Source organism: Sceloporus undulatus, chromosome 6 (genome assembly GCF_019175285.1).
Source record: "Sceloporus undulatus isolate JIND9_A2432 ecotype Alabama chromosome 6, SceUnd_v1.1, whole genome shotgun sequence".
Lineage (NCBI taxonomy): Eukaryota > Metazoa > Chordata > Lepidosauria > Squamata > Phrynosomatidae > Sceloporus > Sceloporus undulatus.
Genome location: NC_056527.1, coordinates 129,939,518 through 129,966,715, shown reverse-complemented (window position 1 = coordinate 129,966,715; position 27,198 = coordinate 129,939,518). Strand labels below are relative to the sequence as shown.

At 43.8% G+C, this 27,198-nt stretch overlaps 2 protein-coding genes across 6 annotated transcripts in view; one reads left to right on the top strand and one right to left on the bottom strand.

Moving 5' to 3' along the window:
- The window catches only part of ROBO3 (roundabout guidance receptor 3), a 167,934-nt gene extending 156,213 nt beyond the window's left edge, over positions 1 to 11,721 (top strand). For 3 of the 5 annotated variants that reach the window (XM_042476239.1, XM_042476236.1, XM_042476241.1), the window contains 12 exons: positions 791 to 985; positions 1,736 to 1,759; positions 1,873 to 1,915; positions 2,621 to 2,778; positions 3,496 to 3,771; positions 5,313 to 5,466; positions 5,576 to 5,803; positions 7,617 to 7,798; positions 8,869 to 8,976; positions 9,465 to 9,647; positions 10,100 to 10,257; positions 11,205 to 11,721. In XM_042476239.1, coding sequence (XP_042332173.1) covers positions 791 to 985; positions 1,736 to 1,759; positions 1,873 to 1,915; positions 2,621 to 2,778; positions 3,496 to 3,771; positions 5,313 to 5,466; positions 5,576 to 5,803; positions 7,617 to 7,798; positions 8,869 to 8,976; positions 9,465 to 9,647; positions 10,100 to 10,257; positions 11,205 to 11,216 — 1,721 coding nt within the window. In that variant the 3' untranslated portion in view covers positions 11,217 to 11,721. The remainder of the gene's footprint in view (positions 1 to 790; positions 986 to 1,735; positions 1,760 to 1,872; positions 1,916 to 2,620; positions 2,779 to 3,495; positions 3,772 to 5,312; positions 5,467 to 5,575; positions 5,804 to 7,616; positions 7,799 to 8,868; positions 8,977 to 9,464; positions 9,648 to 10,099; positions 10,258 to 11,204) is intronic. The other 2 variants (XM_042476238.1, XM_042476240.1) reach the window with 2 other exon arrangements.
- Positions 11,722 to 21,910: 10,189 nt separating this feature from the next.
- ROBO4 (roundabout guidance receptor 4) overlaps positions 21,911 to 27,198 on the bottom strand; it is a 53,363-nt gene continuing 48,075 nt past the window's right edge. The window contains 1 exon segment of the mRNA XM_042476428.1: positions 21,911 to 23,595. Coding sequence (XP_042332362.1) covers positions 23,408 to 23,595 — 188 coding nt within the window. The 3' untranslated portion in view covers positions 21,911 to 23,407.

The window sequence follows — 27,198 nt, the reverse complement described above, 5'->3', positions numbered from 1 at the left end:
TCTAGCTTAAAACTCTGATTGCAAGTGAACTAAGCCTTAAAGGAGACACCCCTTTAGATGGATGGGGAAATCTTATAAAGCTGGGAAACTCCCAAAGAGTTGTATCTTGAGGAAGAGAGTGTGGTCATCTGGGAAAGCTAAGAGGCTTAAATTAGATTCCAAAAGGGTGGGACTCCCCCATATGAGAGAGCCTTTCCAGTTGGGATGTTCAATCCCTGCAATATCCTCCAAGAAGAATTGATTTTCTTCCCACTGTTGGCATCTTTTGTAAATTATTTTGTTGTGGAAGGGCCTTTTACCCAATACCCTTTGATTTTGGGAATCAAATCTAGATGGTCAATTTTAAGGGAGATGGAAGGGTGACAGATAAGTGGAGGTAGCTGAGGTGCTCGATGGAGCAGTCGTCGGATCTTGGTGGGATGATGGAATGGAAAGTGGCTGTTGAAGTACTGCTAAAGCCAATCTGCCTGTTTTTCTTAGTGCTGTATCATTTTCTTCACTGAAATAACCAAGCCATGTCAGAGCTGTAGTATTCAGATTGCTCCTGTGATGGAATGTTCTTGCATACAATTTCCCCCCTCCAAATAGAAAAACAGCAAGTCAGATACTAGAGTTCTCCCTACTAGCTCCCAGGAACATTTGTTTTGTATTAGATTCAAGAACTGAGGGACAGTTTTTACTGAAAGCACTTGGTCATGCAAGTTTCCGCCTATTTCCACTTTGGTGGCAACTGACACAGCTACATATCTCCTCTCACTATGGATACTTTTGCCTCCCCTGCATGCTGCAGAGCCTTTGCCAGACCAGGACACAGTACCTGTGAGCAGTGGGGACAGCGTGAGCCTTGCTGAGCAGATCACAGATGTGGTGAAACAGCCAGCCTTCATAGCAGGCATCGGAGGGGCCTGCTGGGTCATCCTCATGTGCTTCAGTGTGTGGATCTACTGTCGTCGGAAAAAGAGAAAGGAGTTAAGTCACTACACAGGTAAGACACGCTAGGATTTCATGCCACCTCCTTGCTCTTCCTTTTTAAAGGGAAAGCATTGCTTGGCTACCTAAGTGTGTAGGCAGGTTCCCAAAGTCCAGTGGGTGCCTTAGAAGAAGGCAGTACCATGGACAGCTCCAAGTGCTCCAAAGATATGTAGGAAGTGACTGAAGCCTTTTTGAGCCTTAAAGGGCAGATCACTACTCCCCTGCTGTGCCTGTTCCTGAAAGTGGAAGCTTACCTGACTTAAAGGAGCAGGCCTGGGTATGTGATATGGATGTTTAGTTCGCTAGGAGGTACAGGCACTTGAGAAAAGAGACACCAGAGATCTCAGTTCATAAGATCCTAGTTCAAGAGCCCTGATCCTATGGGTTCAGGCTGGGTCGCAGTGCTGAGATCCAGTTTGCATTTGACCCCTGTGCCTCTGTTGCAAATGACTCAATAAATTTGGCCAGCCATTCTTTCCGCAATTCAGAATCCAAGCCCAGGCTGCTGCTCAGGGGTGTTGGTACTAGGTCAAACTATTTGTCCATCTACTATCTGCTGGCAGTGGTTTTCCAGGGTTGGGTCATTTTCATCCCTTCAACTGGGATAACAGTTGTTGGCATAATGTATGGCATTTTGCATGCAAAGCATGTGCTTTGCTGGACAGCTATAAGCCCTCCAGCCTTTGAGCCCTTCCCACCTCTGCTGACCACAAGCATGCCATGCTCTGAACTATCTCACTCTTTTGCTTGCTTTTCTTTACAGCTTCCTTTGCATACACACCAGCAGGTAAGCTTCTTTTCCTCAATTCCATCACATTGCTTTTCCCTTAGCACTCCCAGCCAAGCAAACATTGTTCCTCAATAAATTGTCACTGACTTAATGTGGATCTTTTCTTTCAGTGTCTTTCCCCCATGCAGATGGGGCCACACGGAGCAGTGGCAGGTGAGTGCAGAAAAGGAACAGTGGGAAAATTTTAAGCAATTTGCATTGAAATATAGCCTTACAAAATTCACATGTCCAAAAACCAATAACACAGTCCAGAAACTGTTGCATTTCAATATTTGCACTTGATGTTTTGGATCCAGAAACATGTAGAGTAGGGAAAAGACTCATAAAGATGTGTACAGTAGTGAAAGAAATGTACAAAAAGCATTTCATGATGGAAAACTGCTTAGAAAAATGTGTATATCAGGCAAACATGAATTAAAAAATGTATATGGACAAAATGCTATTTTAGTCCCGACTGAAGTTGTTGTTGTTGGTAATTGCCTTCAAGTTGACTTCAACTTATGGCAGCTCTGTAGATGAGACTCTCCAAGACCACTTGTCATCCACTGCTGTGCTCAGGTCCTGCAGGCCTAGCCTGTGTTCTCTCTGTTCGAGTCCAACCATGTGGCATGTGGTCTCCCTCTTGTCTAGTTCTTTCATAGCTGCTCTTCCCAAAATAAAACAGACCCATTAAATCAATTGGATTTATGTATGTTTTGATTCACCATTCAACAATTTATTCAATGCGACAGGTTTAGTTTAAACTTAGCAACAGGATTTTGAGCAATGTCTAAAAACAGATATGTATTAGGATTTTTTAAAAAAATATTGATGAAAGGACAGACGAGATCTAATCTTGACTGCATGTCTCTCCTTCAGCCGACCTGGCATGCTTGCCATGGCCACTAGTGCCTCCAGCTATCCATGGCTGGCAGATTCATGGCCAGCCCCAAACCTGCTTCGAAATGGAAAAACAAAGGAACCTGGAGTGACCTGCTGCCCAGGAAACCACAATGGCACTGAAAGATACTACAATGGTAAGAAATGCCATCAGTGTAACATCTCCCTAAGCAGAAAGTCAAATGCAGCAGAGGTGAGCAGAAAAATAGCTCGCTAGTCTCCCCAGTGTGTGAGTCACAGAGACCACAAAGAAGAACAGGTTGCTTACCTGTAACTGTAGTTGTTTGGCTGGTCTTCTGTGAACTCACACACACCTGCCCATCCTCTCCTCTTTTACTGTCCTGCTCCTTAGTTTCTTGGATGCTTGTCTGTGGCCTCCTTTGGAACAGAGCAGGAACAGAAGAACAAAATGGAGGGTGGGTGGGACTACCACCTAAAAGAATCAAATCTCTATTCCTGAAGGTTCCAAGAATGCACTGCATAGGCCCTGAACACCTAAATGTGTGAGTTCACAGAAGACCACTAGAAGTGCCACAGTTACAAATAAGTGTCTGTTCATGTTTGACTAGCAAATATGACATTATGGAGTTTGGAATGAATAGATTCATGTAAGAGGTTTAATCTTTTAGGAAACTGCAGAGACAAGCAAACCAGATTTACCAGGTCACAACCTCCCTGTCCTTTACAGAGGAAAACAGCAGGACTAATCCTCCTTCCCTTCAAGTCTGGATTAGAGCTAATTCTCAAAACCCATAAGTGTGGGAAGTTCTTAAAATCAAACCACACAAAATCTGTTCCTGCAGAACCAGAAGACCTAGGAAATCAAGGATATGATGGTGCCTCTTTGTTTCCAGATGCTGGGATTTCCAATTATATTGCTCAGACTGAGAAGTTTGGAACAGGAGTCTCCGATGGGCCCATTTACAGCACCATTGACCCTGCCAGTGATGACATGAGGACTTTCAATGGGGCCTTTTCACAGCATACCACCCCATATGCCACAACACCTGTGGTGCCCTATGGAGCTACCCATCTCCACTCACCTGATGAAGAAGAGAGTCAGTGGAACACACAACCTGGGATCTCCAGCATCCAGTATGCCCAGCCTGAACGGGGCAGGGCAGAGAGTGGTAGGAACTATCAGCATGCAACAAGCTACCCATCTTTCATTTCCTCTCTCCAATTGTAATGGTATCATTCACTAAAACTGCTATGTCCTACCGTACATCTACACTGTAGCCATAATGCTGTTTGACACCACTTTAACTGCCATGGCCCCATGCTACAGCATTTTAGGATTTTCAGATTGTGAGGCACCAGCACTCTGGCAGAGAAGTCTAAAGACCTAGTAAAACTACAAATCCCAAGATTCCATAGATGTAGGTACAGCACTTAAAGTGGTGTCAGATTGCATTATTTCTAGAGTGTAGGTGCACCCATAGAGTAGAAAACTCCTAGTTTTTGGAAATACTAATGATGATGGTGTTGAATTCCAGGTTGAATCTCTAATTAAAAGGATCTTTCAAAACACCTATGCTTGAGATGCTGCCAGTCAATGTAGGCTGCTCAGAGCTAGATAGATCTGACTCAGAAGACAACCTCTTATTAACTTAACTCTTATTTGACTGATGTTTAAGACTGAGAGATTAATTAAAAGGGGACCTGGAAAGACAGAGTTGAAGAAAGAGAGAAGGGGAAGAAACAGAGCCATAGGCATGTTTTGAGAAGATGTTCAAGACATGGAACATTGTGCAACACATCTCTGACTTTGACTCCCCAATATAATCTGGATAAAGGGCTCTGTGTCTGCTGTTTGCATTGGGGCAAAGTGCCTAATTACTCCTATGGTAGCTTCTCCCCCAATGCAAACAGAAGAGTGGGATGGGGGTTAATTTGAAGGGAAACCACAGGCAAGGGGATGGTTAGAACCCACTCTAACTTGTACAACAAGAGCTCAAAATGCACCTCCTATTTACTTGTAAAAAGCCAGTAACATTGTCCCTGTCTGCGTGAGTGATATTTGTTATAGTTTAGTCCTTAATTCACTACATACCATCAGTGCCTGCCAAAAACATTTCCTTGTTTAAAGTGAAGTTGTAAACGGCACCCCGCATTTGTCTATCCATTCACTTTATTTACTTCCAAGTAAATATTTGCAGTGAAATCTTTCAATATCATCTTAACTGACAACATCTCAGTCAGAATGTAGGCCTGTGACTAACATCATCACCATTTTTCTTATGTATGATTTTTAATGCCAGATGAAGAAGTCAATGAAGCTTGGAAAGCTTTCATGATGCATTTTATTATTTGGAGTTGGCCCAATAATGGTATTGCTGCTTTTTGATTCTGTGTTTTGTTGTACTCTGAAGAACTACAGTAACAAATACTGCAGCCTCCCAACACATTTGGCCCATCTGGAGTATGTAGAAAAGAAACTGATTTATGTATGTTGAGGAATGTTGTAAGAATTAAATCATTAGTACTGTTGGCTGAAATCCTAACCACATTTGCTAGAGGGTCAGTCCAGTTAACCTTAACAAAGCTTGCTTCTGAGTATGAGATTGCACTGACTAAATTTTACATAGTCAAACAGCTCTACAGACTGTACTGCATTAGCCCTTTACTGTGTCTGAGAGTACCTCTTTTTAGCTTCCGTCTGTCTTCATAGTTGCTAAGCCTATGAAACAAAAATCAATGGGGAAACCAGTGAAAACACCATCCCTCAACTGGACAGAAGTGCTTCCCCCACCACCGTCTGCCAGTGAACTGAGCCAATATGTGGAAGAAGAGGAGGGAGAAGAAGAGGAAGAACTAGAGGTTAGGTAAGTGGTAAATGAAACATAAGAAACATCATTTTCTTAGGATGATAGTTGGAGATAAAGAGCCCAATGTGCCCCAGTCAGAATATCTAAATTTATTCTTTCTTTGCAGCTCAGAGATGGAAGAGTGGTGTCCACCTTTGCCAGAAAGGACCTACCTGATGGAGAACATCCAGGAAGAGGCATGTCCTCTACCTCCACCTCGGGGCAATGCTTCCTCTCCTGCTAATTCTTATGGACAACAGTCCACAGCCACATTGACCCCTTCACCCCGGGAGGAGATGCGAGCTTCTGAGGATATCCCAAGACTGCACCACTTTGAGATCCCACATTTGCCCAGGTATGAACCATATCTGATTACAAAGCATGCAGTCCACCTTTGTGGGACTACCTTATATGCCACTGACATGCTCATTATTTTTCTAAGGCCCTCAAGTCTGGATCTGTTATCTTGTATGCTTGAATGCTATAGCTTCCATCAGTGCAGCAGATATTGCCTTCCAGAGGGGAACCCATGGGTGGGAATTGTGGGGAAGCAGATTTTGGATAAAGATTAAAATACATTTCTTAATATTAGGCCAAACTCCCCTCTCTAGTCATGTAAACCCATTGGCTTGGATTCTATCCTTTAGAACAGCAGTGAGCAATTGTTGAGAGTCTAGGGGCTACTGAAAAACAAGTCATGCCAGACTAATCTCATCCTTTTTGTTGTTGTTGATAAAATTAGCATCTTGGTAGATGAAGGGAATGCTGTTGGTATATCTTGATTTCAGTAAGGCCTTTGACAAGGTCTCCCATAACATTCTTGCAAACAAGCTAGTAAAATGTGGGCTAGACAATGCAACTGTTAAATGGATTAGTAACTGGTTGACTGGCTGAACCCAAAAGGTGCTCAACTGTGGCTCCTCTTCATCTTGGAAAGGAGTGACCAGTGGGGTGCTTCAGGGTTCTGTCCTGGGCCCAGTGCCATTCAACATCTTTATCAATGACTTGGACAAAATAATAGAGGGCATGCTTATGAAATTTGCAGATGACATCATATTAGTACAAGTAGCTAATACCCCAAAGGTGAGGATCAAAATTCAAAGAAACCTTAATAGATTAGAAAGCTGGTCCAGAACTAACAAAATGAATTTCAACAGGGAGTAATGTAAGGTACTGTACTTAGGCAGAAAAAGTACCGTCTATTTCTCTCTGTTGAAATTAATTTTGTTAGTTTTGGCCCAGCATAGATATGCATAAATATAGGATGGGGGACACCTGGCTTAACAAGACAACATGTGAAAAGGATCCAGGAGTCCTAGTAGACCACAAGTTGAACATGAGTCAACAATGTGATGTGGCAGCTAAAAAGGCCAATGAGATTGTAGACTGCATTAATAGAAGTATATTGTTTAGATCAAGGGAAGTAATAGTGTCACTCTATTCTGCTTTAGTCAGGCCTCTCCTGGAATACTGTGTCTAGTTCTGGGTGCCACAATTAAAAAAGGATGTTGACAAGCTGGAATACGTCCAGAGAAGGGCAACTAAAATGATGAAGGGTCTGGAAACCATGCCCTATGAGGAGAAATGTAAAGAGTTGGGTATGTTTAACCTGGAGAAACGAAGGTTAAGAAATGGAGCAGCTTGTTTTCTGCAGCTCAAGAGACTAGGACAATGAGCTCAAACTACAGGAAGAGAATAAAAGAATCTTAGATTCGTAGAGTTGGAATAGACCGCAAGAACCATCCAGTCCAAACCCTGACATGCTGGAACTCTCAATCAAAGGATCCCTGACAGATGGCCATCCAGCCTCTGTTTAAAGACCTCCAAGGAAGAAGACTCCACTACACTCTGAGGGAGTGTGTCCCACTGTCAAACAGCCCTTACTGTCAGGAAGTTTCTCCTAATGTTTAGGTGGAATATCTTTTTCTGTAGCTTGCATCCATTGTTCCGGATCCTGGGAGATTACATCTCCAATAGAGTTGGATGGCCATCTGTCAAGAGTGCTTTGTGAGTTCCTATATTGCAGGGGATTGGACCAAATTGCCTTGTAGTCTCTTCCAACTCTTACGATTCTATGATTCCGTACACACAACCATACAAAGAGTTGATCTCCCCACTTTGCCATCGTGACTGTCTTTCCACTTAACTTGATGCTTCTTGTTTTCAAGGCGGATACCCAATGGCTCAGGGCCATTACTCAGGGCCACAAGTCCTCCTTTGACTCAGTCCAACCCAAATCTAAACATACCTGAAGAGGGACCTGAAGGTATCACTTCTAGGCAAGGTCATCGACGTAACCTGAGCCAGACACCAGTGCAAAGTGCAGAGAATGTGGACTCCCCAGGAGTAGGTGTGTGCATTTTCTCCAACAACAGCTTTTTTGTTAGGTCATCCCATTACCTAAATACCCTAAAAGCACCAAATTGCATCTGACCTAAGAAGCTAAGCAGGGTCAAGTCTGGATAATACCAGGTGCTATAGACTATGGCCCGAGACACACGGGCAAGAAGTGGTGTGCCGGTGCCAATTCTAGGGTTTGGGAGCATGCACCAACAGCACACCCCGAAACCCTAGTCCACATGGATGCTGCCATCATGGCAGCCTCCCGTCCCTGTGGGAGCCGCCATAATGAAGCAAGTGTGGGGCTGCATCCATATGTTGTGGCACCACACTTGTGTCATTGACGTGCCACAGTGCGCTAATGTTGCACTGATGGCGGTGCCCACGCATACCTAAAAGAACCCGCTTTTTCCAGATTCTTTTTGGTGCTGAGGGAGTCCATACGGTTTGACTGCTGCAAGCTTCCTCGGCAGCAAAAACAAGCGGCTCCAGCCCGCCCCTTTGGGACAGACTGTCAAGCCCCTCTATTTCAGTGGAAGGAACTGGCAAAACCATCTCTTGAGTACTCCTTGCCTAAGAAAATTCTATGAAAATCATGGGGTCGCCATATGTAGACAGGTGACTTGAAGGCACATGCATGCGCACACAGTTACACTTAATTATAAAAAGAAAGAAGAATGACACAGCCCCATAGTAGTTACACAGTGTCAGACTAGGACTGGGAAGACCAGGGTTCACATCTCCACTTAACTATGGTATTATCTGGGTTTCCAAGCTTAGCCTGTTTTACGTGGTTTTAGTGAAAATCAAATGAGAGGCGGACAGGATCACACATAGTGCTTTTACTTTCTTAAAGGAAGGGTGGGACAAAAGCATACTAGATATATGCATATTTGATACATTTCCTTTTAGCAAGAAAGGAAACCCCAGCATAATAGTAACTGTTTTTCTCCATCCAGCCATATAGAGCCATGGTAGTTTTGTTTAATAGTTATCCTTTACCAGGGCTGTGCCTTGTGTAGGATAAACTAAATTGCTGGGTGATAATGTCTTACTTAGCTGTTGGATTTTTACTGACAGGCAAACCCCATCCTAACCTTGGAGATACGCCTCTCCCTCCAGGGCAGAAAGCAAAAGGCAAGAAGAAATCTAAGTCTAGCCACTACCGTCGAGAGAAGAAGCAGGGAGGTAAGTGCAAAGAAGGTTGTGTTCTGCCTCAGAGGTCATGCCTTTCCAGCTTCCAGGTGTATTCAGTCACACCCACAAACTTATGGGTGTACAGCTTTTGCATGTCAACAGATTTAAATGAATGCAGATTTATAGTCTGTAAATAATAATAATAATAATAATAATAATAATAATAATAATAATAATAATAATAATATTTATTTGTATACCGCCCTGTGGCGAACCAATCCGGGCGGTTGACAACAGTGATTATAACAGAGTAAAATATAAAAAAAAGATGTAAAAGCATCTCTAGAGTTCCAGTGACAAACTTGCTTCATTATGGCGGCTCCCACAGGGACGGGAGGCTGCCATGATGGCAGCATCCATGTGGACTAGGGTTTCGGGGTGTGCTGTTGGTGCATGCTCCTATGTAGTGAAAGTTTAAATCCTATGGCCCCTATGGAATGAGACACTGAAAGGTCTTCACCCCTTGATTTTACTTGTAGATCTTCCACCACCACCCTTGCCACCACCTGAAGAAGACCTCAACAGCTGTGCTCCAGACAGCACTCCACGACTGGACGGTGACCCTTCTGCACTGGAGAAGGACCTGAATGGTTCCTTAGCTGCAGAGCGGAAAGTCATCCATCGCACAATGGCAGGCCAGCACTATCACCAGCACAGAGATGGTAATGCTGGCTACATTGGTCACTTCCTATGCTGTGGGGTCAGTGTATCTGGAGCCAATTTTCCCAGCATTCATTATGGTGTACCTGCTAGGGCATCCTCTTATCTTCTGAACTGCCAAGAGTTTGGGATTAGGAGTTCTCTCTCCGTTTCCCACTGTCCACATAGCTTCAGTTGAATAGCACAGCTAACAAGAGGTAAACAGTAGAAGCTACTGTATGTGCCCAGTTCCTTATAATGAGTTCCAAGGACTTCAGCACTTTTGATTGCATTTCAGCCCAGATAAACCTGTAAAATTGTTCCTTGGTGGCTCTGGATGATGATCAATAATTACTGATGATTTAACATGCCTGGGCTTCCATCCATTAATATACAGTAAGCTGCTCTGAATGCAAAATGATGGCAGAGGATGGGTGAAACCACAGCTGGTTTTGTTGTTGTTGTTCTCTCTTAGCAGAGGAGGAAATCATCCCTTACAGCAAGCCCAGCTTTCTCTCCAGAAGCCAAGTGTCAAGCAATTGCTCCACAACAGGAAGTTCTTCTTCCAGAGGATCAACAGCATCTAGAGGTCATGGGTCTGGGCGCAGTCGGACAATAGGCGAACGCAGTGAGGTGATGCTGTAGCACTTCCTATCTTTTCCCATTTTTATTTTTGGCACAGAGAGACAGAGGGATACTAGCTCTGGGAGATGCATCAACATGTGCCTATAATCAGCACGTTAAACACTCCGACAGAAGAGTAGGGAAGCTCTGGTGTTCCAGATATTTTGTATTGCAACTCCTGGAATCATTTACTTTCACTATGCTAGGTGAGGCTTCTGGAAGCTGTGGGCCAAAATATTTATCTAAGAAGGAAAGGATAGCCAATTGCCAATTGGGGTTCTTCCTTGTCTTGAGTATTTACCAATCTTATGTCTCTAGATGATGGGATATATCTGATGGTGGCCAAATGTTTTAGGTTAGAAGGAAGGAATGTGCCAAGCATAAACCCCAAGGTTAGGATGTGATTTCTATCACTCATCCTAAGGGGAACCCTTCCCTGCAGCTAAAATTTCTGATTACCTAATGTGGATATCCTTGCAGGAAGTATCCAAGTATCTCCATCCTAGGAGTGTAATTCTTCACTAATTTTCTTCTCAAAGGAAGCAATGGACAATTTTAGTAAGTTTTTTCCTGCTGTAAGAGAGTCTTCAAAAACCAGTTTTCAAATCCACAATTCAAGACTTATTCTGCACAAAACTCACATGTGCTTCTGTATAGGAAATAGCATTTTCAGCACAGGAAACAGCATTTTCTGCATGGAAAATAATACAGAAAACTCTGTTTTCCATACAAAACAGCCATGTGAGAATTGTGTGCAGAATAAGTCCCAAACTGGGGAAAAAATTCTTCAATTACTTGCAAATATTCTTTCTATTGCTACTCCTTCCCCAGCCACCCCTACCCTCAATCCTGGATCTTCTGTGAAGTAGACCAGAACTCTGGCTGGAGGATTAAAGGAAGGACAAGTTAAAAACAGAGTCAGACCTACTGATGTCTTGTCCCCTTTGTCCTTTCAGGAGAAAAGATGAAACCAAATGAAGTCGGCGTGAGAGCAGGGCCTTTGAAATTGGCATCTGTGGACTTTGGCCTGGGACAGGATGGAGGTCCCATGCTTCTAATTTATGATCTTCCATAAGGAGCCATGCAACCTGTCCCCTTGTAAATAAATTTTGTCTGGCCGTTGGCAGTCCCTGGAAGCCAAGGAAGCTGTATTTATAAATCAAGACAAAGGAACACTCCAGCCTTGGGCCTTTTGAGGTCTGTGAAGGGTTTTTTTTCTGGCATTTCTGCACCTGGGGAGTTCATGCCCAGTGGAGGGGGGTGGGATTGGAGAAGGTGGTGGGGATGGGTGTTTGCCTTCAGTCATCCAGCTCAGGATGGGCATTGAGAAGCAGCCTACAACATACCAAGCACATGCACATGCTCAGATACTGCCCAGGTGCTCAGCCCCAAGGCAAGGATCACCAAGGGGGTTCTTTGGTAGCTCATGAATCCTTTTGTAAAATGACCAATAAAGTTGTTTGTTAACCTGGATCTTGTTGGGCTCCTTTCACTTTCTCCCTGACAAGATGCACACAACCCTGTTTGGGAATCCTGGAGAGCACAGGAGAAATAGTTCAAAACTAGAACTTGGAAAAGTTACTTTCCCAGAATGCCCTGGCCATACTGGCTGGAGTATTCTTGAAGATCTAATCCCTCCCCCAATTAACATTTCCAAACTGTTCAAATCACACATGGCTGCAGCAGCTGCTGCTGTTAACATAAAGAGCTGTCCTGAAGGCAAGAGGTGTTCCACAGTAGAACAGACTGCCTCAGCGGGTGGAAGGCAGTATTAGGTAGGAGGTTTTTACATTGTGGTTGATTGGATATCTGTCAAGGATGCTGTGATTTCCTGCATCAAGAAGAACCTTTTATGGTTGTGTAGAAAAACAACACCTGATGAAATTTCCTCTTCTACACAATGATTAAACGCACAGAAACTCTGTCCCTTATTTCACCTGGCAATCCTACTTTCAGCTTTACAGATTCTATGATGGTATTGCACTCAGATTGGACAGGATAGCAGGAGACACAAACTGCATACAAACCAAATGGTCCAAAATCACAGCAGTAGAAACCTGAAATGAAAGCCAGTTCTTATCAAATGGCAGGTGCTGACAAAAGTTGGCAAGCTAGCCAGGTTGCCTTGGGTTTCAGCCCAGCACAAATGATGACCGGCTGCCCAGTCACTCAGGTCATTTGTCCATAAATGGAGATTAGTTTGCCATGAGCACAGCAAGCCAAATGTCAGTATGTGTATGTTAGCTCTACAGGGGCTTTAGAAAGACTTGACAGAGGGCAAGGATCAGCTGACACAACTTAACCTGCAATTCCTATGCTGCTGAGTAGCCAAAGAGACACAACTATCCCCAAACCTTTCATTAAGAATGGCTGCTCATGAAATTTTTATCATTACTTGGTTCCATATCTGACTTGGAGGGAAAGGTTACCTTTTGATCTTGGTTCTTGGTGTTTGTGCTTTTATTGGCAGCTTGGCACACACAGTTTGAGCCAGTGGCACATTTCTTGGCGTGAGGATAAAATGGAAGTGCAAGAACATCACTGGTTTCATTTTGGCAAATTAGGCTGCTGTTCAAGTTCTCTGAACAGATGGGAGCAGGGCCAGGAGAGATACTGGCAATCCTAGTGGTTCTCTATTTGCTTTTAACAATGAGAGCTGCAAACAGATGAAAGAGATTTTAACGGGTGAATCAGAAGTTTTACAGTGAAATTCTATGTGCTTTTTTTATACAAAGTGCCAATGGGAATGTGGCTTATCACTTCAGAAATAAGTTGAGGATTGCAGTGAAGGGGAGAAACCTGGTGGAGGGATGTGTGTCAAAGCAGCTGACCAGAACAGAAAGCAGGAGAGTGGTTCTCTTGCTCGCTTCGTTTCCTTTTCAGCCATCTGTGTCTCCTTCTCAGGTATTTACTTGTTATGCTGTCCTTGCTCCACTGAGTTCAAAGCAGTGTACATGGCTCTGCCTCATCCTCATTGTGTCATTCCAACAACCCTCTGAGGTAGTTCAGGCTGAGAGATCAACTGCCTCAAGCTCACCCAGCAAAATGGATGGTTCAAGGGGAACAGGAACCTTGAGCTCCCAGGTTCCAGCACAACACTCTATATCATTTTACCGTATTACCTTTTCCATTGATCTCAGTGAAAACAGGAAGTATTCTAGAGTGAGTGTACTTATTCAGTGAAAGAGTATATGAGGGTCTGCTCTTGGTTCAGATTCTGCAGAGGGAGAGAGAAAAGCCCCAATCTTCCTGTGGTGTCTATGTGCCCTAAGTGACAGATCAGTCCGTGTGGATTACTTCTCCATTTGGAAGTTCCACTCTGATCCAAGTATGGCTGGAATCCTGTTGGTTAGTCCCACCTAGAAAAGACAAATCCAATGGATTCAATAGCTCTAGAAGGAATAGGGGCAGGAATTCTTTATAACAGTCTACATTATGTAACTTGAAGTATACTTAGCTATGTAACAGAGGTGCTAAGAAACCCTGTTAGTTAATTGCTGAGACGTGTAACTGGGCACCAGCAAGAGTCGCCCTTCACACATCAGGCTCCTTCTAGCTGGCACTCCCTAGCCAGCGTCCGAATGCACAAAATACAAGGTAAATTTTTATTTAATTAAAAAAGAAAGAAAAAAGAAAAAAAGGTTGTTACAATTTTGCATTCATGTGGCTCATGCAGGGTATATATATCAGGTTCAGATTTTTTTTAAATGCTTTTTTTTTTTAATATAAAACTTATAGTATCATGGCCAGTGCTTCATTCTGGTTAGTGGATTTTGGAGTTTTGTGCAAAAATACTAGCTTTTCCAATTCCGTTTACAATTTCAGGTTGCTTTGCTAGTCTGAGCTGGGTTGGGAGATGCAACTGGCTGAATGGCCTGTAGCCCAACCCCAGCTTCTAATCTCACACTGCTGACTCCAGAATCAACAAAATAAGCATGTGACTTCATCCATTGATGGCAGCTGCCCCAAAAGTTACAGTCAAATAGCCTCAGTTCACAGATGCTAAACTCATCACCATTGTCGATTACATTAGGCTTCTGTTCAGGGATGTTTATGTAATATATAGATGGAAACCAAGCTTTGGCCACATTTAATGAACACAAAAGGTTTGTTTTTTTCCAAACTCCCTGCTAAGCAGCTGCCTATGTTTATTTACCCCCTCTCCATCAGGAAATCCCTCTGGAGTTAAACCAGAAGGGGCCACAAATATTGCCAAGCTGCTCTGGATGCTGGCAAATGACAGGCCAGAGGCCTCAAGGACTTTTGCATTGTTCATTTCTAAGTCTTAGCTGTACCAGGATGTATACTTTGGGTAATATCCTGTCCTCTTATGAAGCCAAGTGTCCCATTTCCTCCTTGCTGAGTGCAAACTACTTTTGCACTTTGAATTCAGTTTGCTGCAGATGAAGTAAGTTGAGGACAATTGAGAGAAATGCAGGGAGGAGAGGGAAACTAGCACATTTTAGAAGCAATAGTGTATCTCACAAGTAGAACAATTATTTGCAAATAGAAGGTGAACAATAACCAGTCCCGGTCCACCAACACCACACACAAGGTAGCAGAGAAATAAAGTAGGCTTAGGCCGCATACAGACTGCCAAAATAAAGCTGCTTCGGGTCACTTTGGAGGTATGCTGTTTAAATGATGCATGCATCCTAAGAGTCCGGAAGCTGTGCCAAAGCTGCGCTCCAGTCCTTATGACTGGATTGTGACTTTAGCACGGCTTCTGGCCTCTTAGGACGCATGCATCATTTAAACAGCATACCTCCAAAGTGACCTGAAGCAGCTTTATTTTGGTCTGTCTGTATGGGGCCTTAGTCTTTTTTTGTAAAATCAGATGAAGTAGCTATACAGTACTTACAAATACTAAAGTTTTCATAACATCTCATGGTAATGGCCTTTTGACACGCACTCTTCAAACAAGGTGAAGAAAGACACAACTGCAAACAAACAAATTCAGATTAACTGTAAACTATTGACTGCTGTACTGACCCTGAAGCATGGCTTCAATCGTGCAGTTACCAGAATGAAGGTGGCTCAGTAACTGCCTGCTATATGTGGGGTGAACTAAGATGTCCTGCAGAAATCAAACAGAGGTTCTGTACAAACTAGACCATCTTACTTGATGGTGAAGGGATTATGTTGATTCCGATCTTGAGTGATCTCATCTTGGCTAAGTGCCTTGACTTCCCTCATGCTGAGCCATCCAGATTTCCTCATAAGGCATGGTTGGTTCCCTGTATTGGGCTGCTCTTTTTGGCTAAATGCCTACAACATCCCTTTTGATATTAATTAGATATAAAAGGTCAAAAGGGGGTGACTGAGGGCTGGATCCTGGGGTAACACAGGAAATGACACAAATGTATCCTGTGCCTAAACTCTTAAAGAGACATGCAGGCTACACCACCACCTCCCCAAATTCACAGATGAAAACTGGGACACCTGAAGCCAAGCCTCAGAGTGTGGTCAAGATGGCAAAAGTTGTTAATGAAAAAATACACACAAGCTAGGAGAGGCACTGGCAATTGGATTTTACCTGAACCTACTAGGAAGGGAAAGTTTCTGCATCCCCCATCTCCTCTCCCCTCTGCTGAATTAATTTGAGTGCAAACGACTTTTGTACTTTGAACACAATTTTCAGCAAATGAAGCAAGTTGAGGACAAAGGGAGAAAGTGAGAGGAATGGACAAACTGAGGCATTTTAAAGAAGGAGAAAAGGTGGGATGTGTCACAACTCACCTTCTGAAGCTGGAAGATTCAGACACAGTGAATTTACAGTTTCTGATGATGGTGGCCTCTCTGAGTCTGAGGATCTGGGGACTGAGGCCAGAGGTGACAGGCACTAAAGACACACTGCTATCCTTTCAAGATTGTTGAAGAAATAAGGATAGATTACACCAATCCCAGACACTGTTAAATAAGGGACACTGACGCATTAAACACCTGGTGCCTCGAGACAGCTGCCTATAAATCTCCCAGGAGCAACCTGGTTTTACTTAGACCCCTTCTATCTTGAAAAGGTGTGGTGAGTAGTTTTTGAGTTAGTGTTTTCTGGAGATTGGACTGGCTACTATTGACAGCTCTGTTTTATTCCTTGCTGACTTGGTTTATCTAGACTATTGACTTGCTTGCTGTAACAAGTTCTGGACCAGCTGATGACTATCTTCTTGTTTGTCCCTTCATCTTGCTGGATAACCTGGAATAACAGGTTCTTTCACTACAGTCACCTGATTCCTGGATCACTTGCTGACTGGAGCACAGAACAGAATGACAGAGAATCATTCAGGACTGTTCCTGTCAAATCAGGACAGTTGGAGGGCATGAAACTAGCATTGTCTAGCAGACTCCCTGACTGAGCTGACACAGCTGGTCTCTGAGCTACTATTGGAGTCCCCCAGACTTCTAGTTTTGGGGGACTTCAACATTCTGCTTGAGACCAGCTTAACAGGTGCGGCTCGGGAGTTCATGGAGACCATGACAAACATGGGCCTATCCCAACTGGTCATTGGGCCCACACATTGTGCAGGTCATACACTCGATGCGGTCTTTAGTACGGAACAGGAATATCCGTGGGCAGAGGTGGTAAGTACCTCCGCATTGTCATGGACGGATCATTTCCTGGTCAAGACGGCACTAAGAGCCAATATCTGCCCCACCGGGGGTGGTGGACCCATTCGAATGGTCCGCCCTCGAAGGCTAATGGAACCAATAGGATTCCAGAGAGCCTTAGAGGGTTTAATGGTTGGGAATGCCGGGGACCTTGTCGATGCTCTGGTTGATACCTGGAACACTGATCTTACCAGGCCTATCAACACGATCGCTCCCAAGTGTCCTTGCCAATCCGCTTCAAATCGTAGGCCATGGTATACACCAGAGCTTAGGAGAATGAAGCGGTTTGGACAATGACTAGAGCGTAGGTGGTGGAAGACTCGACTCCTATCTGACAGAACTCGCCATAGGAACTCTTTGTTCCTATCGGGAGGCAATTCGTGCAGCAAAGAGAGCTTTCTCCTCTGCATGTATTGCGTCTGCAGAGTCCCGTCCAGCAGAGCTGTTTAAGGTGGTGAGGGAAATGATGCAGGTACCTCCTGCGCCAAACCCCTTGCTTAACCCGACGACGGCCTGCTGTGACGCGTTTAACAACTTCTTTGCAGATAAAATCTCTCAGATAAGAGCTGACTTAGACGCCACTGTTGTAACAGAATCTATAGGCGAGGTGTCCAGTGACTCCGTCGATGAAGTTATTCTGGATCAGCTCCAATCAGTGAGTACCGAGGACATGGACAAGCTGCTTGGTAAGGTGAGGAAAACAACCTGCCCTCTTGACCCTTGCCCATCATGGCTGGCCGTCCGGGGGGGGGATGCATTGAAGAGATTCCTCACGGATATCATCAATTCATCCTATAGGGAAGGGCATGTTCCATCTTGTCTGAAGGAAGCGGCTGTTAAGCCGCTTCTGAAACAACCTTCCCTGGACCCCCTGGATATGAACAACTACAGGCCTGTTTCTTTGCTGCCATTTTTGGGCAAGGTAATCGAGAGGGCGGTTGCTCTTCAGCTCCAGGCTGTCTTGGATGAAACCGATTATCTAGACCCATTTCAAACCGTCTTCAGGACAGGCTGTGGGATTGAGACTGCCATGGTTGCCTTGACTGACGATCTGCGTCTGAGCATCGACAGGGGTAGTGTGACCCAGTTGGTGCTCTTAGACCTCTCAGCGGCTTTCGATACGATAGATCACAGCATCCTCCTGGACCGCTTGGGGGGATTGGGTATCGGAGGCACTGCATTGCAGTGGTTCCGGACCTACCTCTCAGGCAGGTCCCAGAGGGTGCTGCTTGGGGACAGTAGCTCCAGAAAGAGGAAGCTCCTTTGTGGAGTCCCTCAGGGAGCTATTTTGTCCCCAATGTTGTTTAACATCTATATGAAGCCGCTGGGTGAGATCATACAGAGTTATGGTGCTGGGTGCTATCAGTACGCTGATGACACCCAAATCTATTTCTCCATGTCTCGTTCGTCGGCCTCAAATTCTAATGGCATCTCTTCTCTCAATGAATGTCTTCGGGCGGTAATGGGCTGGATGAGGAAAAACAGATTGAAGCTGAATCCGAACAAGACGGAGGTGCTCACGGTAGCGGCCCCGAAACCAAGAATTGGGTTGCAACCACCAGTCCTGGACGGGGTCACACTCTCCTCTAGTGACTGCGTTCGCAGTCTGGGGGTGCTCCTTGACTCGTCGCTCCTGATGATAGATCAGGTGAATGCGACGGTCAGGAGTGCCTGTTATCAGCTTCGGCTGATACGCCAGCTGTGCCCTTTTCTGGAAGTAAGGGATCTCGAGACAGTTGTGCACGCGCTGGTAACCTCACGCCTTGACTTCGGTAATGCGCTCTACATGGGGCTACCCTTGTGCCTGGTTCGGAAACTACAGCTGGTTCAAAACATGGCAGCCAGGCTTGTGTCAGGAACATCCAGAAGGGACCATATCACTCCAGTTTTGAGGTCCCTCCACTGGCTGCCTATTGGTTTCTGGGCCCAGTACAAGGTGTTGGTTATTACCTTTAAAGCCCTAAATGGCTTGGGTCCAAGCTATCTCAGAGACCGCCTCTTCCCATACAATCCTCCCTGCGCTCTCCGGTCCTCTGGGAGGAACTTGTTGCAGCCTCAAAAATCGAGGCTTGTGGCGACCTCCCGGAGGGCTTTCTCTGTTGTCGCCCCCAGGCTCTGGAACGGCCTGCTGGATGAGATCCGTCAATTAACATCTTTGGACAGCTTCAAAAAGGCTGTCAAGACGGATCTCTTCAGGCAGGCTTTCCCAGACTGAAATATCCCGGCCTCAGGATCTCAGGATTTCCCCCCTCCTCAGTAATGTCTCCAAAGCCCCCTTTTCTTTAGAACTGAAGTTGCAGTGGTTTATTGGTTGGTATTATTTTGTTTAATTTATTGTTATTTTAACTAGTTATTGTGGTTTTAAATTAGATATGTTGTTTAATAACTTTTTAAGGGGGGAGGGAAATATATTTTTATTCTGTATGTTATTTTGATGTTGTAAACCGCCCGGATTGGTTCGCCACAGGGCGGTATATAAATAAAAATTTATTATTATTATTATTATTAACTACTGATATACACAAATGTTGCTGCATCTACTAGCATTTGCTTCTGCCCCAAGTCCTTGTAGCAGGCCCACCATCCTTTTATGAGATAGGCATGCACCACCGCAAGAAATTATTTTAAAAACCAGTTGTCTTGGCAGCTATGTGCTTTTGCCATTTTTAGTTTTGTTCCAGTGTTTCTTGCCCCCTCAATGCAATCTCTGCCTTTAAAACTGTGCCCAGGTGGCTTACTCAAGTCAATCAGTGCCTGCTGCTGAACACACAAAGGCCCCATGCAGTGCAAAAGCCTGTTTTTTCACATGCATCAGCCACAGAGGGATATTTTGAAACCTGTGATAATACATTGCAAAACAATTCATGTTTTGTAATAGAGCTTTCATCCCACTCCCTTCCTGCAATAAAAGAAACCTCCAAAATAGACTGTTCTGGCTTTTTAACCAATACAGAGCCGTTTGTAGCAGAGTAGGTGAATACATACAAAAACAAAAGGAAGAGAGATTCCACCTCAACATTAGGAAGAACATCCTGACAGTAAGAGTTGTTTAGCAGTACAACTTACTCCCTCGGAGTGTTGGAGTCTCCTTCTTTGGAGGTTTTTAAACAGAGGCTGGATGGTCATCTGTTGCAGGTGCTTTGATTGTGAGTTCCTGCATGGCAGAGGGTTGGACTGGATGGCCTTTGTGGTGTCTTCCAACTCTATGATTCTAAGCAAGGAGCCTGGACCAATGTACTTTGGGGTCCTTCATATAAGAAATGTGGTCTGACTTTGGAAACATTACATTTTAGACCACAGCTCCAAGAATTCCCCAACTAGCCCTGCCATTCTGGAAGTGCGGTCTAACTAGGTAATAACTTTGCAAGCTCTAAGTAGAGCTGGTGTGTATATTGCTCTCTGAAGGCGTAGAACCATGGAATTAGGATCATCTAGTCCAACCCAACCCCCCATGCAGGAGTACACAACTAAAACACTTTCAAGAGGTGCCTACTCACAGTAGTCACTGCTTGTGTCCTTGGTGAAGGAGAGTTGAACAGTCAGCAACACTGAGACGTAGGACCAGAACCATGAAGCTTTGGAGACTGGTATAATGTTCTTGTTAAGGATGTGAGCATGAGAAGGTGTGCCACAAAGCCAACTCCAGGTGCTAGCCCTTCATGGAAGCCTCCCTTCCCTACAAGCTCACATCTTATTTCATGATCTTCATGCATTAAGCAGGGTCACAACAGAGCTTGGGAATAAAGATGTGATGGTCTTTGGAAGAACCGTTATGTTCTTGTATGTTTGGGCTTGTGCTTGTATGACAACAGGTGACTTACTGTTTTGACAAAGATAAGAGGTCATGAAAGAGGTGAGACTAGAGTTTGGAAAGGTTACTGTTTTGGACTACATCTCTCACTAGTCATGCTTACTTGGATATCCTAGAAGTTATAGTCCAAAAACTTAACTTTTCCAGCTTTTGAATGGAAAGTCAACTGCGGACATCTACATTTGTAGCTCAGTCTCTTCACAGCTACTTTATTGCACATCCAGGCTTGGCTCAGGTAACTTCAAGTTTAGCATTCCCGTTTTCTAACAGAGAGAGTGGAAATAGCCTTCACTAAGCCAATTAATTGTTGCAGGCAGAGGAGACCTGGGAACCAAGCAAATGGCACCTAATACTAAAAGATGTACTTGGCTAATTAGGCAAGGCTGCTCACAGAGGCGGAAGTCCATGCCTGGCTCTTCCTATGCTCAGCCAATGTCCTGAAACACCAAATCCAATTAGCTCATCTTCTGAAGGCAAAGCTTTGCTCGTAAAATTATCATTGCAGACATAAAATTATCAATCCCTCTTCTCAAACTTAGCAACAGCACTTAACTCCATGACCCTGCCTGGCTCATTGAGTGTTGTGAAGCTGACTGGAATACAAAGTGCCAAAGTCCAACTATTGCTCAGTTTTAATTTTGGGCCAAGGATTTTAAAATACATATAAAAACAAATGAGCAGGATTCCGAAGTTCAGCTCAAGGTGCTAAGTATGAAAGTGACCACAGGGTGAAACCCGTAAGATCTTCAACATCCTCAAAGAAGAACCATGCTGGATCCGACCAAATATCAACTGGACCACCATCTTGTTTCCCAAAGTAGGCAACCACTGGAAAGTAGAGAATTGGCCTCTCGTGCCTACACAGATGCCCACCTCTGAACTGAGCCAACGTTGATAGTTTGTGTGGGGTGGGTGGATAGGACTGCTTCTTTGCAAATGACCCATACATTGTTTCATTCTCCAGAAATCCAAATCACCTGCATTGCCCTCTATGAAACTTTGGTCTCATCGACTGGCTATCACAACCTGCTGTATGTTCATTGCCAAATTCCATGCTATACCTATTTAAATGGATCTAAATTATTGAAAGCTACATCTCCTGAGGATGACTTCATCTCAAACTGAAAGCTCTCAAGCTTCTGACAACCTTCCTAGGAGGCAGTCCCTTTCAAAGTTTTTGTTAGATATATGCAGATGAAGTTCACAAACATGTAACACAAAGGACAAGACAGTGGACACCACTCTGGAAAACTTTTGATTTATTTACACAGTAAGGCCATACACACAACGGTTAGTAGCAGTGCCACAATCTGGCACTATTAGTAGAGCAGAAATTCAAAAGGAAAAAGCATTTTCTGCTACATGGAAGGTTCCCTTGCAAATATGCAAAACAGCAAAAGGACAAAAGACCCACTCAACTTTCTTAAAAGAAAAATCAGCAAGTCATTCCCCTCCATTTTGAGGATGCTTTCTTTTCTCTTTTTAAAAAAAAAACTGCACAGGATTAGCTATTTCTGTGTGTGCAGAAGAGATCCAGGTTCAGCTCCTAAAAATTCACAGCCTTGCTAATCAATGGTTAAATATTTGATCAGAAACAGTGCACTTCTCCTCTGCATCACAAAAATGTCCTTGGAAGTCGGCAACCCAGATGGTGGCACAGACTGATGGATCCTGGGAGGGAAGCCAACAAGGAAAGGCCCAAAGGATTGCTCTTCATTATCCTGACACTGATCTCCACCTCAGAGGGGACTGTGATGATCAGGCCTCTATAGAGCAGCCAAGTGGCTGGAGGAGGAAAAAGTAAACCTGATCTGGCTTGCTCCTCTGCATTTATAGTAAGTTTAACATGCAAAAACCCGGAAGTTATCTTCTTCCCAGTACACAGCTATATAGATCATCTGATGCTGCAGATCAAATTGATGTGAAAGAGGCAACTGCAGCAATCTCAAAAGTTGGCACCCCAGGCAAAAGAAACACAGAGATGTCAGGAAAATGGCCTCCAGATATGCCAATGACTGCTCAGTCCTACATATGTTTATTCAGATGGAGCATGACAGGTCCTTCAGTCCTTCTAAGTCAAAAGGTGTCAATGCAAGCATGCTATTCTTTGTTCCCTAATGGATTTTTTCTTCTTCTTGGAAGCAGTAGTGGGAAAACATAGGAGGATTAAAAAATGAAGATGATGACATCTGGGCATACACACCTCATAAAACTCTATTAATGAGGCAGGATGGTTGCCCAACAAAAGCATCATTTTGAAGCACCTCGAATCCCCATGTTCCAGGTAAGCATGCATATGAGAGCTGCAGCCAGGCTGTGTAACATAATCCAAACTAGTCACAAAGCTACTTAGCAGAAAGTGATATGGACATGTTCCTTCCCTGGCATGTACTAAAAGCAATATTAGGGCAGAATAGGGGTAAGTTGTTCTTTCTTTCCCTGGGAGAAGACTGTCATAACACTTCTGAGGACTTCCCTTTGTTGGTGGACAGAATCAGTTGGAAGAGGAATAATAAACCATCCTCTTCACTGGCCCAGTGTCTATCCACAGAAATCCTTTGTAACTGGAAGAAAGCATGTAATCAAATCAGGCTTCTTGACTGATGCTGAGAGTGCCAAATCACTACCAGTTTACATCCCTGCTTTCTCATCTCAGCAAACTCCTCCAGAGGAAATGCTGGAAGAAACTTGTCTAGGGGACAATTTGCTTTGCTTTTGTACACCTTTACCACATTTCAGTCATTTCCATGTTTTGGGGGATTTACTTTCCCTATTTTGCATGGTTAATTCTTCCAGTACTTGCTCCTTGATTCCATTCATAATGGGAAAGTTTCCTGACCCAGCAGGGTCCTGGGTACCCACTTGAGAAGGCTGTGTGGCACCAGTTGCTCTGGCCGGATAGCTGATCAAGTCGGACATGAAGACCCCTGCGAAGAAACAATAGGTTGCAATTATTTTGGGGAAAGGTTGGGCATCTTCACCATACTCTTCCTCTCTACTGACACACCAGGATTGCTGAGAGAAGCTTCAGGCAAAGCCAAAATCCACCTCTTGACAACTTTAGAGAGGGAAAAAGCCTTTGCGTACATACAAAAGTCCTTCAAATCCTGCAGGCTTACTTTAAGAGTACATAAGGGCAGGCTTCCTCTAATGCAGGGCTTTGGCTAATGGATAATACCTCTCAGAAGCATGGTTTCCTTCATCCTTACCAGAATAAACCCACAGATTCCCAAACAGTCACACTGGTTCTGATCAAGAACTAGCATACTTTTTATTGTTAGGAACTAGGGTTGCCAAGTGTTCCTTTTAATACAGGATATCCCTTATTTAATGGCCAGACAGCTGGCAGGTGTCCCCTACTGGAGGGTTGAAAAGCTTTTCCTTTTATATGGACTGAACAACAAATGCAAATATATATATATCAACTACCTTGTGATGTGAACCTGTCATAAAACTCAGAAAACTGGAATCAAAGAGCTGGAAGGACCAATCTCCATCTCAGTGCGTGTGCATCGTGTAGTGCATGCATGTTGACAATATGTTAATTTTGCAGAGAAACATATTGCTACATTAACTGAAATCAATATTTATTTGGAATTTAGGCAGAACACAAATTTATTAATAGCTACTTCTTGATTGTCAACTCTATATGTCATGAATTTCAAGTGTCCCTTATTGCTATTTTGAAAAACCTGGCAATTCTGTTATAAATAAAATTTAACCATAAGAATTGCCAGCATTTTAATTGGGCCTGATCCTTTGCCTTAAAAGATGCAACAGCCTTGCTGTGGCGTCAGAGTAGGACTTTAAAAAATGGACAACACTGAAACATGGACTGACTGAATCATTCTAATTTGGGGTGCTTGAAGATATGTATCAAAGATGCAAAACAGCACCAGCAATATAAGTGGCCACCTTAATGTAAAAAGGGAGGGTTGTGAATTGAAATAAGGAATAGGTCTCCAATGCCTTTATTGGTTGTGTAGAAGCAACGCCTGCTGAAATTCCCTCTTTTATACAACCATTAAATGGTCACGAATCCTGTCCTTTAGCTTAACTGCAGCCCTACGAATAGGGATGAATATATCTGCCAGTTTCTTTTTCTTTCCTATTTGAATTTTGAAAATCCCAAATTATTTCCATCCCATTTATGAAGTAATATATGAAGAACTGCAAGTTCTTGTTAAAAACAAATGAAACAATATCCTCAGCTACCTGCATTGTGCAAATTAAATTGGCACAGCTTTTCCTCAGTGTGGTAGCTGTGAAAAACATTCTAGCATGATGTGTCTTGTACTAGGACTCTGGAGATCAGGATTTAAATCCCCATTCAGACATGGAAACCGGTCCACCTTAGGCAAGTCACCATCTCTCAGAGGAAGGCAAAGGCAAACTCCCTCTGAACAAATGTTGCTAACAAAACCCTGTGATAAGGTTATCATAAGTTGAAAACAACTTGAAAGCACACAACAACAACAAAACTTTAATTGAACACCACCAAAATGGATGAATATGCAGGAATTCCAACTGAGTTTCCAAAATGCTAAGTGCTGAAAGTCCTTTGCCTTGAATGGGTGAATGATTCAGTTTCACTTTGGTCCGAAACACACTGCAGAAGTAATCCAGGTCAAGACCACTTTAATGGCCCTGGCTCAATGCTAGGGAATTCTGGGAACTGTTAGGACCTAACATACCAAATCTGACCAGCAGCCCATGTCATTTAGTATTGTATACAACCCGTTGTTTGTGTTAAGCCAACAAAAGTCCTGGCATTCCAAACTTGTGAGTCCTGCTTCCATCATATCACTAACAAGGTACCAGGCAAGAATTTTTTCCCCAATCCTATCTGGAGATCCTGGGACTTCAGTTGGGTCTTTCACATGAGAAGAGTTACCTACTGTTACCCCCAAACTTTCCCAACTTTCTTCCCATTGTACATAGACTGGCCTGTAGCTCGTCTACAATATGACAAGTGTCCCTAGTGTCAGTGAACTATTCTCCATTGTGCCTTACAAGGCTGTCAAAAATATCTTCACTGCCTCTCCATGTAACCCCTGAGAGCATTGATGGGCCTGCCCTGTCACAAAGGGATCCCTCATCTCTACATTGGGGAGTCAGGTCACGAATAGCATAAAGTAACCAAGAAACAGCTCTCCTTTAATCCAGAGTGAGGATCTGTCTAAAGTGAATTGGCAGAAGGCACGGCCACACAGTTACTTCCAACAAGCATGACCATCATAATTGACCTCTCTTTCCTGCTTGCTGAGGCACAAAGGTGTGGGGCCATCAATGCCCCCATCAGTCATGAGAGCTTGGAAATCAATAGATCCCCCCCCCCCACACACCCATACAATCTTGGCAGCTTGCAATGCTGCCCTAACCTTTGAGCCTTTGGGTGTCCACAGGTCTGAATAAGAAGAGTTAACCCATTTGTTTAAGAGCAATTAACTTTGAGCAATATCCAGAAAGCTTGGTGTTTGCTAAATGATGCTGACCCAAATCTTGAAAGCAGCTGCTCAGGATGGCTCGTAGAGCAAACTTTCAAATCTGGGTCATGGGAAGTAAGAATGCCGCAAGAAGGATTAAAAGGATGACTTTCCAAAGAAAGTTCTTGTAAAATCCAAAAAAAGCGAGATGTGTGTGATGAAGCATAGGAGTGACAATGACCCAAATTCCACGAGCAACACAGTCCGGATAGTGCACCAGAGCCAGATTTCAGTTCTGAGTCAGGCAAGATACCTGCTGCAGAACAAAACAAAGTTCATACACCTTTAAAACAGAGGAAAAGGGGCATTTTAGAAGTTGTGGCAGAGTGCCAAGCCACGTACTGTAGGGATTTGGAAAGTGCCCCCGTCACCGTTCTTTTGTCCGTGCACTTCTAAATGAATAAAATCTCTAAGCTCCAGAGACTGGTTAGCCCTGTGCTTCGGGTACAATAGTTATAGAATAGATGATTTGTCAGGAAACAAATGAAGCCAAGCAGCAGAGCAACACAAATTCTCCTATTGGCTGTGTGTGGCTTACAGAGACTTTAGGTAATGGCTGTGCTGGAGGGGTAAATTCTGGTGTAGATATATATATATATATATATATATATAATTTTCCCCAAGCTCTAGAACCTTCCTACCACAGGTCACTGGTCAGCCTAAGGTTAAGAAGATTGAAAGCAGCTTTGTACCAAGTTGGATAATGTGCACATCTTTCACAGTATAGTCTGGTCTGAGTTGTAGAAACCAACAAGGGTCTCCAGCAGAAAAAAAGTGTTTCTAATCACTATCTACCTGATCATTTTAAAACCAGAGTGGTTTTAAAATTCTGGATGCAAAGTGCAAACTCACTCACTAAACTACAGCCCTCCCATAAGGTTAGACTATTTAATTTGGCCAGCATCATCTCTATCTATGCTGGGGAACCTGTAGCCTTCCAGTTGTTATTGGGCTGCAACTTCCTTTTATCCCACTGAGAAAGGTAAATGGTTATTCAATAATCTCTGGAGGGGCATCCACTCACTTCTATTGGTCTGCTTTGAT